Raw genomic sequence first — 13,740 nt, 5'->3', positions numbered from 1 at the left:
CCCAGCCTGTGTTTGTGCTTGGGATTGCCCTGACCCACACCCAGCACCTTGCATTTGGCCTTGTTTAACTTCCTGAGGTTCCTTTGGGCTCCCCTCTCCAGCCTGTCCAGGTCCCTCTGGATGCCATCCCTCCCCTGCAGGGTGGCAGCCACACCACACAGCTTGCCAAACCTGCTGAGGGTGCTCCTGATCCCACTGTCCCTGTCACTGACAGTGATGTTAAACAGGACTGGTCCCAACACCCACCCCTGAGGTCACCGCTGTCACTGAGCTTCACCTGGACACTGAGCCACTGACCACAACTCTTTGAGTGTGACCACCCAGACAACTCCTTATCCACCGAGTGGTTCATCTGTCAAATCCCCATTTCTCCATTTTGGAGACATATTTTGTTTGAAAATGTTTGCTATCACACCACCTTTATGCGTCCTTCAAAAACCATCTGAGTTTTTTCAAGTCTTCAGAGCATTTTAGTGTAGAGTAGGAGAATGCCTAGTTTCTGATTGGTTGCAGAAGTTCAATGAGAAGCTTTGCATGGCTGTCTGATGTGTTTAGTACCCATTATTTGTTTCTGAACCAAAGTTATTGTGTTCAGTTTATTATTTTCGCAAGGAACAGGTTGCCCAGAGAAGCTGTGGATGTGTCCCTGGAAGTGTTCAAGGCCAGGTTGGATAGGGCTTTGAGCAATCTGATCTAGTGGAAGGTGTCCCTCCCCACAGCATCAGGCTTGGAACTAGATGGTCTATGAGGTTCCTTCAAGATCCCCTCCAACCCACACCATCCTGTGGCTCTGTGACAGTGAACTGCTTCATTCAGTCATTTTCCTATCAGCATTTGCTTCTTAAGACTGTTAAGAAAAAGACTTAGAGACTTACACAACAAGCTTTCAGACATTTTCTTTATATGTATCTTGTTTTATTTTTTCCCCCTGCTTTCTAATCTGTATTTCTAGACATATCAATAAGAGAAATTTTTATGGATTTGTGAAGACGTTTCATGCACTTGGAAGCAATCCAGTCAGGAAAAGAAGTAATGTTGGGTCCCTTGTGAAGAATCAAGAATGCAGTTTCAAAACTGAAAAAACCCTATAGTACGCTAATAAGTCAGTTGGTAAAAATATGTTGGCAGGACCAATTTTGCTTAAACAGTGAATAATGAACATATATGTTAAGGTTATTGTTTCTGGATAATTTCCAAATCTTCTAATTATTCACATTATGCCTTGAAAGTAATTTATTCAAGCACAGATAAATGGGCCAGTCTGTTCAGGCCAAAGGGTTAAGGTTTGAGCTGGGGATAATTTGTTATTTTATATTGAAACTACTGAACCAAATTACATCTAAGTTATTTTCCAAACCTTTCTAGAAAGATGCATCCAGAAATCAGGATCAAAAGTGTTCAAATCCAGCTCAATCCACTAGCAAAACAAGATGCTTTTTTTGCACAGAGAATTCCTGACACTGCACATCTTAAAATCCCAACAAAACCAAGCCTTTTTGTGGGGTTTCCTTACCTTAAACAGCGGAGAAAAAAAAGTACATTATAGTGAATGCAACTGAAAATGTAACAGTGACCTTTGTGCTAGCACTTGGCTTCTAAGAAGTGTTTTGAAAGTTTTTTATATTCCTCCTCATCTACCCACCCCCCCTGCCCACTCATTCCCTACCAGCAGAAAGGAGAATAACACCTCTCCTTAACAGGACTCACAGGAACAAACAAATGCCAGTGAGGAATGTACTCAAAGTTTTAATTTGTGAAATGCTCTTTTGTGGGGAAGAAAGCTTTCACATCTTTAACAGCTTGTGTGTTGTCTCTACATTCCACAATAACTCTAACACATTGCTCTGTTAGAGTTATTGCAGAAACTCCCTTAGATTTTGGAAGTTTTAGGTTTTGGAATCATTCTTTCATAGCAAACAGGAAATTCTGCAACTCCATGTTTCCAACTGGCTCCCAAGCAAAGCAGAATTATTCTTACATCATAAATAATGAATAATCACAAATAACTTTGAGTTACAGTAGTTTTTTAAAAGTTGCTTGCAATTATTAAACTACTCTTATATAAGAGTCACTTTAGGTGACTCTTATTTCAGATTGTAGGAATATCATTAAATAAGTACCTGTTTATGCCTGTTATTTCACACATACAATATTAAAACTCCCTTCAAAATCTGTACTTTCATCCCAACCAGCAAAATGTCCCTCAATACTCCTCCCAAATATTAGTAAAATAGACATTCTGGTCCCTCAAGACATTCAGAAATGTTCATATGTTTTCCTTGAAAATTCATCATCAGACATCTATTTCCTGAATCTCCATCATTAGGAGACCTCGGCACTGAATCCCATTTAATAAATGGGATGATGTGTTTTACACAAACTTCAGTTTGTCAGAGGGAAGGAGTTCAGCTTAGTTGGGGAAAAAAGCTGGCAGCTGCTTTTCAGCACCGGACTAAGGTCTTCAGCCCAAAAGGAAATTTATGAGGGCTTGACATTTTCTCGTGTCCTGTAAACCCTTTCTCAGGGCTTTTTGTTTTGTGCACAGCATTAACCATCTTTTTTTACCCAGCACCATGTAAGCAGCCTTCTGCCCCAAGCAGTTCAGTGGGCCCTGCCTGGTCACCAACAGCCATCTGGGCAGGATCAGGAATTATGGTGCAGGCAGCTTTTTTCAGTCCTCATCTCTAGAGTAGACACAGAGCTGCTGTTCACTTGCCTTTGAAACTACAGAGAAAAGAGATGCAGAACTATTCAGAGCATGGTGATGATGCCAAATATTGAGGTTTGGTGGTGGTGGGTTTCTTTTTTTGATCACAAGCGAGTGACCTCATTTCATGATGCCAGAATCGTGTCTCTTAAATTTTAACATGAGGGATCTTTTGTGAGAATAGAAATGATGATTTAAAATGTCCTGGTTATTCAACAAACCAGTAACTACAGAAGCAAAAGATTTTACAATATACATCTGCTTGACTTGCATCTCAGTGTAAAGTCAGTGTACTGACATCCCCCAGCGATCCGTGGCCCCCTGCATCAGTTCCTTGCCATATGCCTTGTTTGCTGCCTCACTTCTTGACTTGTTTTTTTTTTTTTTTTTTTTTTTTTTTTTGTCCCTATGAGCTTCATCTGCTGGGCTGAAATAATGGATTGGGAAGTGCTGGGGAGGTGCTACACCTAATGAAGCATTCTGACTAGCATTGCCCTGTGAGGAGAAAGGCCAGCTGGCATTGCCCAGGGGAAGCTCTTGGACACTTCTGCTCCATGCAGGGCCATGGTTGGGGTCAGGAGAAATAGACTCACACAATCATGACTGAGATTATTATTTAATGAATAAGGCAGATTTGGGGTCTAGACCATCCTTCTCCTCAATGCTTGTACAGTGTTAATTTTCAATAGGAGTTGACAGTAGCTGTCGTGATACAAATAATTAACAACGTCTGATTCTTCTGGCCCTCTTCTTCTTCCCTTGTTTCCACTCATTCTGTGCCTTTGCACAGTGAAGACCTTTGTACTAACTAGCCTGAAATTTTCTGGGTTAACATTTTAAGTAAACCATATGCAATCATGCTCTTCAAGATATTTTCAATTCTTATCACTTACCTATGCACCTCTTCTGTGTGTGTTTTGACACAAGGCCCAGAAGGACCTGTTATTTTCTTTTCAGCCTGTTGAGTTGTTTGCCCCAGCTACCATGCTGTTTGCATGTAATCTTTAAGACCCCCTTAATCAAAACAGAAGCTGTGTTGAGGGTGATGGAAAGAGACAGCATTTTCACCACATGAATTTCAAAGCCATGTCTTCAGTGTGACAGTTTTGGCTTTTTTTTTTTCTTCTCACATTTTCCCTCAGAAAAACCATCCACAAAGCTGTTCCCTGCTTGAGGTTCCTGATACGAATATCGAAGAATGACCTCCTAAGGGGGTCCATAAATGAGTCATCCTTCAGGACCTCCCTCTGCAGCCACCACTCTCTTGCTGGCAGGACCAAGAGCACTTGTGTTTCCTCTGTTTCTACTGGAGAAGCTGTAAGTCTTTTCTTGTTTCCATGAAAGAAAGTGAGTATAACATTTCCCAGACTCTAAATAAGCAACACTATAAATACATATTCAAAATTAGAGAACAGAAAAGGGAAGGAGGAGAGTGTAGCTAAATTTTTTGGTCATGTAAGGTAATTTCTGCAAAGCTGGAAGTTCATGATGATTTACAATCAGAAAAAGCATTCAGGCCAGCATATCTGTGTGGTTCTGATGCCTGCTGGGACCAAGGATGTTCAGATTTAGTCTTTAATGTGAACTTAAAAGAGCCATTGTCAGATACTCCATGTGTCACCAGCTACCGGCTGTGTTAGGTATCTCGATGGCCTGGAGGACAAGAAAACAAGCTTCAGTTCAAAGTCCTATTACTTATCCAAAAGCTCTCTTCTTATTTTAAAAGAAGTCCATTTTTCTGTAGGATGGGAAATTTTTGACTTTTTTACCTGAATTTTAACCATGAGGAGTGAAAGGCTCCTGCCCCTAGAGCATGGTGGAGTGTTTTGTAGGAACATACCCCAAGCATCAGTAAGACTGGTGACTGAGTGACACAGAAACAAAAGAATCCCTTGAGACTCTTCACAGCCTTTCTCAGTCACAAGAAGCTGGCCTCGCCTGCAGAGGTGCTGGGAAGGTACCAGTGGGGATGGCAGCCACAGCAAAGTCTGGGCTGGGGCTGGCCCTCCTGGGGACCTGCACTACTCCCACTCAGTTTGGGCATCAGAAACCTTCCAGAGCGACAGCTGCCACCAGTAACCTCTCACAAAATTATAAATCCTAGCTATACCTTTTATATCTTTATGTAAAAAACTAATTTTTCTCCAATTACTCCTTTGTTTGATGCCAAATGAAGTAATTTCAGCTGCATCATCCTGATCCAAGAAGCTTTCTGCTCTTCACTGCTGGTCACTAGTTGGTTTTGGTTTGTTCATGTTAGCAGGTTATTGCATGCATTTCAATGTGGCTGCTGCTTAAAAAGACAGGATAATGAGGGTAAGAGGCTTCAGCTTTTGGCACAGCTTTGGCTTAGGAGTCTCATTTAAAACCCCCACTGTTAGCAGTGCACAGCACTGTGCTGTGCTGAGTTGATGCAGCCAAAGGCAATTGTCCTTTGGGGCAACTGACAGCTCAGTGCAGCTGTAGAGGTTTTAGCTGAAACAGCAGCTGCTGAAATAAAAGCTAAGCTTGATGACTTTGGCATGATAGCAGGACTGACGAAAATTTTGGAAGGCTCCAATAAAATATTGATGGGCAAGAAATGACACCAGAAACACTGTAAAAGATGCAGCTGTTGCCACCAACATTTTTTTCTGTGTGTTGTGTACATGTTAGTGAAGGGAACAAACATATTTGTGATTCATGTCAAGGAATGTTTCATGCAAGGAGTTTTATTCAACAGGTGAGGGGATATAAACAGATGGCCACACATATATGTATGAGCAAGGTGATGCAGAGGAATTATGCACTGTCTTCCCATTTGTGTGGAGCCCTGTCTGTCTGCCTGACTGGCCTCTGTCTATCCATATCTAAAAGCTGGTGTTGGAGTGGAATAACCTCATCATTGATACTCAATCAAAAAGTCACCAAAAAGTAAGGGGTGACAGATGGCCTCACCCCAAGCCTGTAAATGGAACAGCACTTTTGCAGTGTCCCATTTGTGCTTCATTACTGGCATGGCCCTAGAAAACGAGAGCAAAGCCCACCCACTGTCTCCCATGCGCTTATGAGGGTTTGTAGAATCAGCAGGCTCATGCAGATTGAGAAGCCCTCGGTGTTCTGGATATTCTGCTGGGATGTATGCAAACATGGTTTTGGATGTGTCCATGTCCTGGGTTTCATATCAGTTGGTGGACACACAGAATGCCACAAGACATATTAAACAGATTGATTGTACTGGCTCCTCTCTTTAGAATTCAGATGCTCTGCAGGTATAAGTGTAGCATAAGCAATGAGATAAAAAAGGGTGGAAAACATCATGGTGAAAAGAGTTTAACTAAATTTTCATGATTTTCAAGTTGGTTTTATTTTTGGTCAGCCAGCAAAATAATCCTGGGTAAGTGACAAGACTGAAAATAAAGCCTCCCCCCAGGGGAGTTTTGAGTGTGAAACTTATGTTAGAATGGCTTTAGTTTTCTCTGAATGTGCATGGGTTTTGATAGAGTTTGAGAACTTACAAGAATTTGAGAAAGAATGTAACTGTCTGAAATCCTTCATCAATTTGTGATCAGACCTGGAGCAACGTAGAGCTCGACCCTGTGGAGCCAGCTCAAGAGAAGCTGAAGCCGCGCCGAAGTCAATCTTTCTCCACCAGTCTGAGACAAGAGAAGAGAGACCTGCTCCCAAAGACCTGCAGCTGTGATGCAGCCACTGCCCAAAAGGTACAGAAAAAAGTCTCGGCTGAGGACTCTCCATTTTAGTGCTGCTCTTGCAGCAATACATCATCTCTGGAATGATAATTCAGCCTTTATGCCCATCTATATCATCTGTGGGCTTTATTTATACTGATTCCAACATCCTCTTTCTCCTTGCTGTTATTTCTTTTCTTCCTTTCTTTTTTTTTTTTTTTTGGTGTGTCTCTGTGTGACAGATGAGAGTGCCAGTAATGCCTAATTAATTTTTTTCACTGATATTTCCCTTGTGTCCATATGTGGCAGTCTCCTTTTAGAGAATGGTCAAGTCTGCAAAACAGAGTTTGACATGATAGAAGCCACCCTTTTCCTTCTTTTCAGTGTACATTAGAATGTTTTCTTTTTGTTGTGGGGGAAGATGAGAAAGAAACTGCCATTTCTCCCTAAGGATGGGAGAGTCTGGCAGCTGCCACCCTTCCCTCACTGAAAGAGGAGATGGTGAGTACTCAGTGCATCCTCTGTGGATGCATCAGCCTCGTTGGCCAAACCACTGAGGTTTGGTGTCCTGTTGATGGGAGCAGTAGGTCACCCATGAGTCACCTTCTGCCAGATTGTAACACCAGTTTCCAAAAGAGTTCTTGTATGCGTGGCACAGTTCAGGCATACACCAGTGCTGCCTTTCCAGGGAAAAACTGAGGTGGCTTACAATTCCCTGTCTGTGGCCGGATTGAGTAGCACCCCTTTTTTGATGAAGGCACCCTTTCATGGGGTTACTCTAGTGCATGTGGACAAACACCCACACCTTGGGCAGCTACAGCATCTGCTTCTGCCACCTGTGCTCCCTTCCAGATCTTGATGATAATTGTCTAGAGACAGCATAGTTGAAAGTAGGAACTGCTCTGAAAATTTCCAGCCAACCAGTGACCCAGTTCCTGCATGCCTCTGTCCTGTCTTCTTTCATGTGTGTCATTAAGATCAAGTCCTGAGAAACCTTGTTCTTTTCCTGTAACTGCTGTGAACAGTATTGGTGGCAAAACAGCAGCTTCAAATGTGGTGTCAGGCAACATTGACTCAAATCTACTACTTCGTTCTGCTGCCTTCTGTCAGCAGCCAAGTGTGTCCAAGGTTGTAGGCAAGTGGCAAAGCATATTGTCTCCAGGTTCTAGAGAATCACTGGCTTTCAGTCTCACAAGGAAGGAAAGGGGAAATAAATCTCAGGTGGTCTGCATAAACAGTTCAGTAATAAAAGAAATATATCTGTATCTGGAATTTAGCAAATGTGTAGCCCACAAGAAGGCTCATGTGCTATACTTTGCCTTTGAAAGACATCTCTTCATTACTTTCATAAATAACCCTTTAGACTTTCAGTGGCATTTACTGAGCTATGAGGAGTTTATTTACATTGAATGTTCAAAGCCTCATTTGCTTTTCCTACTGTTTTCAGCAGAGGCTCCTGTGTCTTGTGAAGATCCTTTGTGTGTTCATTGCAGCTCAATGCAATGCGTCCCTATTTGTACTATCACAGTAAATATTTATTTGTCAAGCTCAGAGTGTTTCACAATGAGACCATCCATTTATCTTCAAAAAAAAAAAAAAAAAAGAAAACCCCAACAAACCCTAAAGAAGCACTGATGCATTTTTTCTATATTTATTTTAATGTTTTAATGGCATTACTGGATTGTCTTTGATTGAATTTCAATTAGAGTACTTCCAAAACCACTCAGTTGTGGACAAGCCAGTCAGTGTCCCAGGCTTGGTGCATTTCAAAGCATAAAAATGCATGTGACTGTGTTCTGTGCTGCCACAAAGATATGATCCAGCCCCATGACTTACTTCAGTTATGATAGTAACAGACTGGATGTAGGCTGACACCTGGAAATTTAACATGGAAGTGAAGAGCCTTTATGGGAAGAATTAAAATGTGAGTTCAGATACTTGATTTCAAAGAAGAGTGGTCCAATGTCTTCTCTGCATCCAGATTTTGTTTCAAGGGAATTACCCAATGTGAAAACTATTAAAAAAACTTGTAAGTGGGTGTTGTGCCCACCAAGCCACATCCAAAAGAAACCTATCCTTCTGTTGCAGTGTAAAGTACACTTGAAACAGGAAGGAGTGATTTTGGAGTTGGATATTTTTCATTCTGTTATTATCTTTCCTATGGAAGAATGGACTTTTCTTCTCTGTCACACTGATTTAAACCACTTTTTTAGCACAATGTGCTTCCCTCCACTTGGTAGGTAGAGCAGCTGGAGAAATCATTATCAATATGGATTTGTGAATGATTCCTGCTTGTGGAGTAGAATGACACAAAACTATGGGAATTCACAGAGTAATGAAGTAAAACGTGCACTTTACTTTAAATGTTGGTCTTCCCTAGAAAGGAGGGACTCCTAGGTTCTCTCTCCATCTGACACAGTGGTTTTATCACCTTGATTGTAATTTTTTTAAAGAAGCCAAAACTGATTACTTATGCCTTCCCTTGCCTGTGTATTTGAATATTAACTGATGCTTTCAAAGCTTACTTAGTTGACTCTGAATTGCATACTGTGCACAAGACTTATGGAAAGAACACAGAGGCCTTGCCATCAGAACCAAGTTAGAAATCAGAATTCTCTCAAAACAAGCAGACAAGAAATTGTTTGCAAAGTGAGTATTTATAGCTTCTTTCTTGGAGGAAGCACTTTCCAATGTGTGAGTGCAAGGCCATCAACTTCCCTGAAGTAGTATCAGGAGCCATTTGGAGAGACAGAGATTGTTACAAGGTTGAAAAACCTTTGGGAAAATAAAGAATGAGGTGTACTTGGCTCTTATCTGAGATCTCTTCCATGAGAAGAAAGAGAAGTATAATAATCTAGTACCTTGGCACCCTGAGATGTGTTAATAATGAAGTAATACCACTATTTAATGATGAAATACGTCAGATACAAGTATGAGCTTTTGTTTTCTTCTTTTTTCTTCTTTTCAGTCTCTGCTGATATTTGAGTATATCTTCTTCCATTTAACATTTTGCTTTCCAAGCAGTACATGTTAACACATCATGATTTTCCCTCAAGTTAATGATTCAAGTGTTTGGAAAATTGGCCTGGTGGTTCAGATATTGACTAGTGGCAATGAATATTCCGAATACTGTTCTCCACAGCCCCATCTTGTCTGAAAATGCTAAATCTTATGTCTCCACTCCAGGTTTCGCTCTCCTCCAGCTGTTTGGAGAAGGTGCTTGGGCAGCCTGTCCTACCCAGTCCTTCTACACCATTCATGACCAGCTCCCTGAGAGCAACTTCTCTGCCTGTCAGATTGAATAGCAGCAGTGCCACCAGTGGAGACTCAAGTACTTCCCATGTGGCAACTCAAGGAAGTCAAGTGAATGGAGTTGTGGATTCTCTCGTTAGCAATGCAGTCCCTCGCATCATCATCATTCCTACCTCAGAGACCAATCTGTTTCAGGAAGAACTGGAAGAGGAAGAGACTGAATTATTCCAATTTCATGACAAAAAGGGCAATCTGCTGGACTTGGAAGGGCTTAGCTCATCCATGGAGTTCCTTGAAGCTGTTGAGAAATTTCTATCATAACTTTGTCAAAAGAAAACTTTCCGGTAATTATTTTCTTGGCATCTTCTCCACTTAATTATACCAAATAACTGAAGCCTTGTAGGTTAGATCATCAGATTTTTTTTTTGTATGTTTATATAGTAGTCACTAGGCAGCCTCCAGATTTATCTTTGTCCAAACCAGCTCAGGCATGGAAGCAGGCTTTTTTTTTCAGATTGTGCTGCAGGAAATGAGCAGCAGAAGATCTGGCAGCATGATCGAGTGGCATTGGTCAAGGAGGCCGCCTGATCTGTTGCCACTGATGGGGGTGCCAGCAGAAGGGAAAACCACTGACTGAGAGCAGGGTCAGCTGCTGAATGCTCCTGCTATCTGCACAGGGAACAGCGTTCCTGTTTTGGCAGCTCTGCTTTGGACCGCAATGGGAAGCACCGCAAGACTGCAGCTTCCAGCAGCCCCAGCAGTAAGGCAGATGGCTACATGACCTCAGCTAGAGTTTAATCAAATAATTCTCAGCATTGTTTTTGCTGTGTTTTATTTTTTAAATAGGCAGCGTGCTAAACATAAGGAAAGAAACTGGTGATTTTTCACTGGGAAGTGACTGATTCCCAGCTTCCAATCCTCTGAAGTTGAGTGGTAGAAATCTGGATTTTACCTCAGCATTAGCATGGTCACCTAAATGTCAAAATGCAAGGTGCTATATGCTAAAACATGCAGTACTGTAGAAGCATTCAGAGTACTTTCAGGTTTACAGTCCTGATTAAATATGTATCCTAATGAGTCTGTGATTGAAAGGGTGAATGCTCGCAGCTGGCTTGACAAGTCATTGACAAAAATAAAGCCTTGGCTGCTGTATATCACTTGTCTGTTCAGAGGAGGTTCTTCTCATCTCCTCTGAAACAAACCAGCAGATGTCTTTTACAGGTCACTTACCAGAGGCCTTCAGAGTGGGTAAAACTGAAGTGGGTAAAAAAATCATCTTGGAGAGAGAACCACATGGTACTGTGGTGTTTGCTACAGGATCTGCACTAATTGTGCTCATTTTATCTGTGCTTCACATTATGGCTCAGGCTCACAGGATTCTCCTGGCATTTTATTCCCAACTGCACTCTTCCTTTTTTTAATCATTTCCCCAGTTCTCCATGCCTTCCCTTTCAGTTTCTGATTTTCAAACATAGACAACAAGCTGAACTACATTGTTCTTCACACAATATCAATATATATTAGTAGAAATCAGGTGCTCCTCTGGATATAATAGTGCAAATATTTGGTCCAGGGAGACGTTTGGTCCTAGCATTCAGACGTTCAACAAGAGAGTGAAAGTTTATGTTCATAGTCTCGGTTTATTTCCTTGGCTGTATCCTAGATTGTGCAGAGACCAGTGAGAGAATTTCCAGGTTTTGTGTATTGCACTGCCTGATCTCGGGAAGTAATTTCTCTTTGCCCATTTTCCTGATGCAAAAACCAGATGGGAAGCATAGAAGTGCTTTTAATTGCTTTTTTTCATTACAAAAAAAGGCAACACAAATCTTGCTTTCAACAAGCTAGACAGGACCACCACTAAAGAACAAATTAAAACCCAGAGCAGCGCAAGAGAGCAAAGAACGCCTCAAAACTTGCACACCTGAGGCTGTGCAAGGTACCAGACCTTCGAGAGGACTGAGACACTTGCTTTTGATATAGAATATACAACTTTTAGAAAAAGAAAAAAAAGCACTGGTGTGTTAGAGAGGTGATTGCTGTGACAGGCTGCCTAATGCAGTGCTGACGTTCTTAATGCTGCCATTCTTTGAGGTGCTCTGCTGGCTAGAGACCCTCATACTTCCTTACTGTGGAAAGCAGGGAGGAAATCAGGGGAGCCCCATCATGCAAACGATGGCCTGTGTGTAACCTTGGTGTGTGGTGCTGGGGACCAAGGCTCAGCTGAGGCAGCACCAGGCTGTGGTTCCTGCAGCCAGGCTGCCAAAGCCTGTGCCCAGTGAGTGCTGAGTTTTCTGACGGGGACAGGAATCATGCTAAGGTCATCTGCAATGAGCTCAGCAATTCCAAGGGCAATTCCTCCATTTGAGGACTGGCACAGTAAGCAGACAGTGCAGGACAGCTGCCGGGGACTGGGAGAGGGATGTGCTCACTTGCAGTTCCATAGCATCAGGTTTTCATCCACTGCATAGTTTTGGCCACAATGAGTAATCAAATGTTAGTTATGTATTGTGTTAATGGGAAATGGGGCAGGCTTAGTCCTAGGCTAAACATACTGTCCTGCCATCTTGGATTCTTGTCTTTTTTTTTTTTTGCTGAACCTGCCCTTTCTGATTTATTTTTTTTTTCCTACATCAACTGTGCAGTCCGTGACCTTACTTCTTGCATTTAATATCCTCAGCTACTGTATCTCTTTTCTTCTTGAGCCAGTTGTTAGGAAGCAAGTGTTCTTTCAAGGCTTCCAAGCCTTAGGTCTGACCTGTACTGTTGTAATTACTCCAAATAACAGCAGAAAATGCATTTGGTGTTCTGTGTTATAAAAACATACTGGGAAGGATGTAGGCAGTGTATTGCCATAGATTTTGGCAGGATGAAGAATGGAAGACCTAAAGTCATAGCCTACAAATTCCTCCATATCTGAAGTTTTGCGTTCTTCCTGTTAGCCTACAAGAAGGCTCTCCAGTGATCTCTTGTATGTGTTTGGTACTATTACTGTGCTGGTACTGTGAGCGTGTCTCAGAAAATTAGCAGGCTTGAGGTATGTGCAAACAACATTTCACTTTTATGCTGTTAGTGTTATACACTGTTAGTACCATTGCTTTGGAAGCTGCTATCAAGATTACTGCTTGTCTAAACTGATGCAGGCTAAAATACTAAGTGGTATAATGGTAGAGAGATAAAACCTAAAGTTGTATGAAATGTCAGATAGACTTACTGCAGTCACTGTGAGACTTGTGCAGAAACATCAGTCACAGAGTAAATTAGTCTCAAATTGAATACCACAATGCAGGAGAATTTTGCAAGGTTCTCTGTTGCCACATTAGAATAGATGGCACATGAAAATGTACACTAATTAATGTTGCTTCCCATTTCACAAAGGAATGTATTGGTTAACTTAAATGGAATAAAAAATTCTTAGGAGTTAAACTGAATTATCCATTGTTTGTTTTTCTTATTTAAGCACTATCTTTGGAGCCAGAAAGAGGAATAAAAAAGTTGAGTCAAAGCTTTTGAAACCTGTGCTCTGATCCAGTTAATAGTAAGATTATATATATATATATATATATATAAATTACATTATTTTCAAGTCATTTAGACTGCTCAGGAGCAAGCACTCAGCTGCTTGAGTGCATAACATCTAAATTTAGAGTTCACTGGCTGGGTAAAACCTGAAGTTGCACAGCTACTTTTGAAATACAATGACTTCAGCTGGGATGGCAGATATCAGGTGAACAAAACTGAAAAAAAATTAGCCACAGTCAATACATCAAAACTGTGATAGCAGACTTTGATCTTTGACCTAAATCTGAATGAAAGTTAATGAATAATTGTTTCTGCTAAAACTCTGTATAGCACAATTATAGGGTGTGTTCCAATTTTCATGAATAACAGAAAATCCAGACCACAAGAGTAAACACTTTCTTTGTTTCATGGGCAATGGTATTTTTTATTAGTTAAATCAATGGTTAGATAAAGTTTCCAAATAAGAAAATTTACTTACTTGAATCTTAATGAATCTTGCAGCTTTGAGCTGGTGTGAAACAAGACCTAATACCACATTCTTCCATTGAAGCTCACTCATTTCCCAGACATCCACCCATTTCCCTCCTTTCAGAA

The 13,740-nt window shown here is 41.3% G+C and overlaps 1 protein-coding gene across 5 annotated transcripts in view; it reads left to right on the top strand.

The window, feature by feature from the left end:
• Window positions 1–12,251, top strand: part of LOC119700742 (melanopsin-like) — a 48,106-nt gene extending 35,855 nt beyond the window's left edge. For all 5 annotated transcript variants that reach the window (XM_038136311.1, XM_038136312.1, XM_038136310.1 and 2 more), the window contains 3 exons: window positions 3,850–4,024; window positions 6,259–6,408; window positions 9,562–12,251. In XM_038136311.1, the coding sequence (XP_037992239.1) occupies window positions 3,850–4,024; window positions 6,259–6,408; window positions 9,562–9,948 (712 nt within the window). In that variant the 3' untranslated portion in view covers window positions 9,949–12,251. The remainder of the gene's footprint in view (window positions 1–3,849; window positions 4,025–6,258; window positions 6,409–9,561) is intronic.
• The last annotated feature ends 1,489 nt before the right edge of the window (window positions 12,252–13,740 follow it).

The sequence above is a fragment of the Motacilla alba genome, chromosome 4 (genome assembly GCF_015832195.1).
Source record: "Motacilla alba alba isolate MOTALB_02 chromosome 4, Motacilla_alba_V1.0_pri, whole genome shotgun sequence".
Lineage (NCBI taxonomy): Eukaryota > Metazoa > Chordata > Aves > Passeriformes > Motacillidae > Motacilla > Motacilla alba.
The sequence above is the reverse complement of the archived record's forward strand: the minus strand, read 5'-3'. Positions and strand labels throughout refer to the sequence as shown.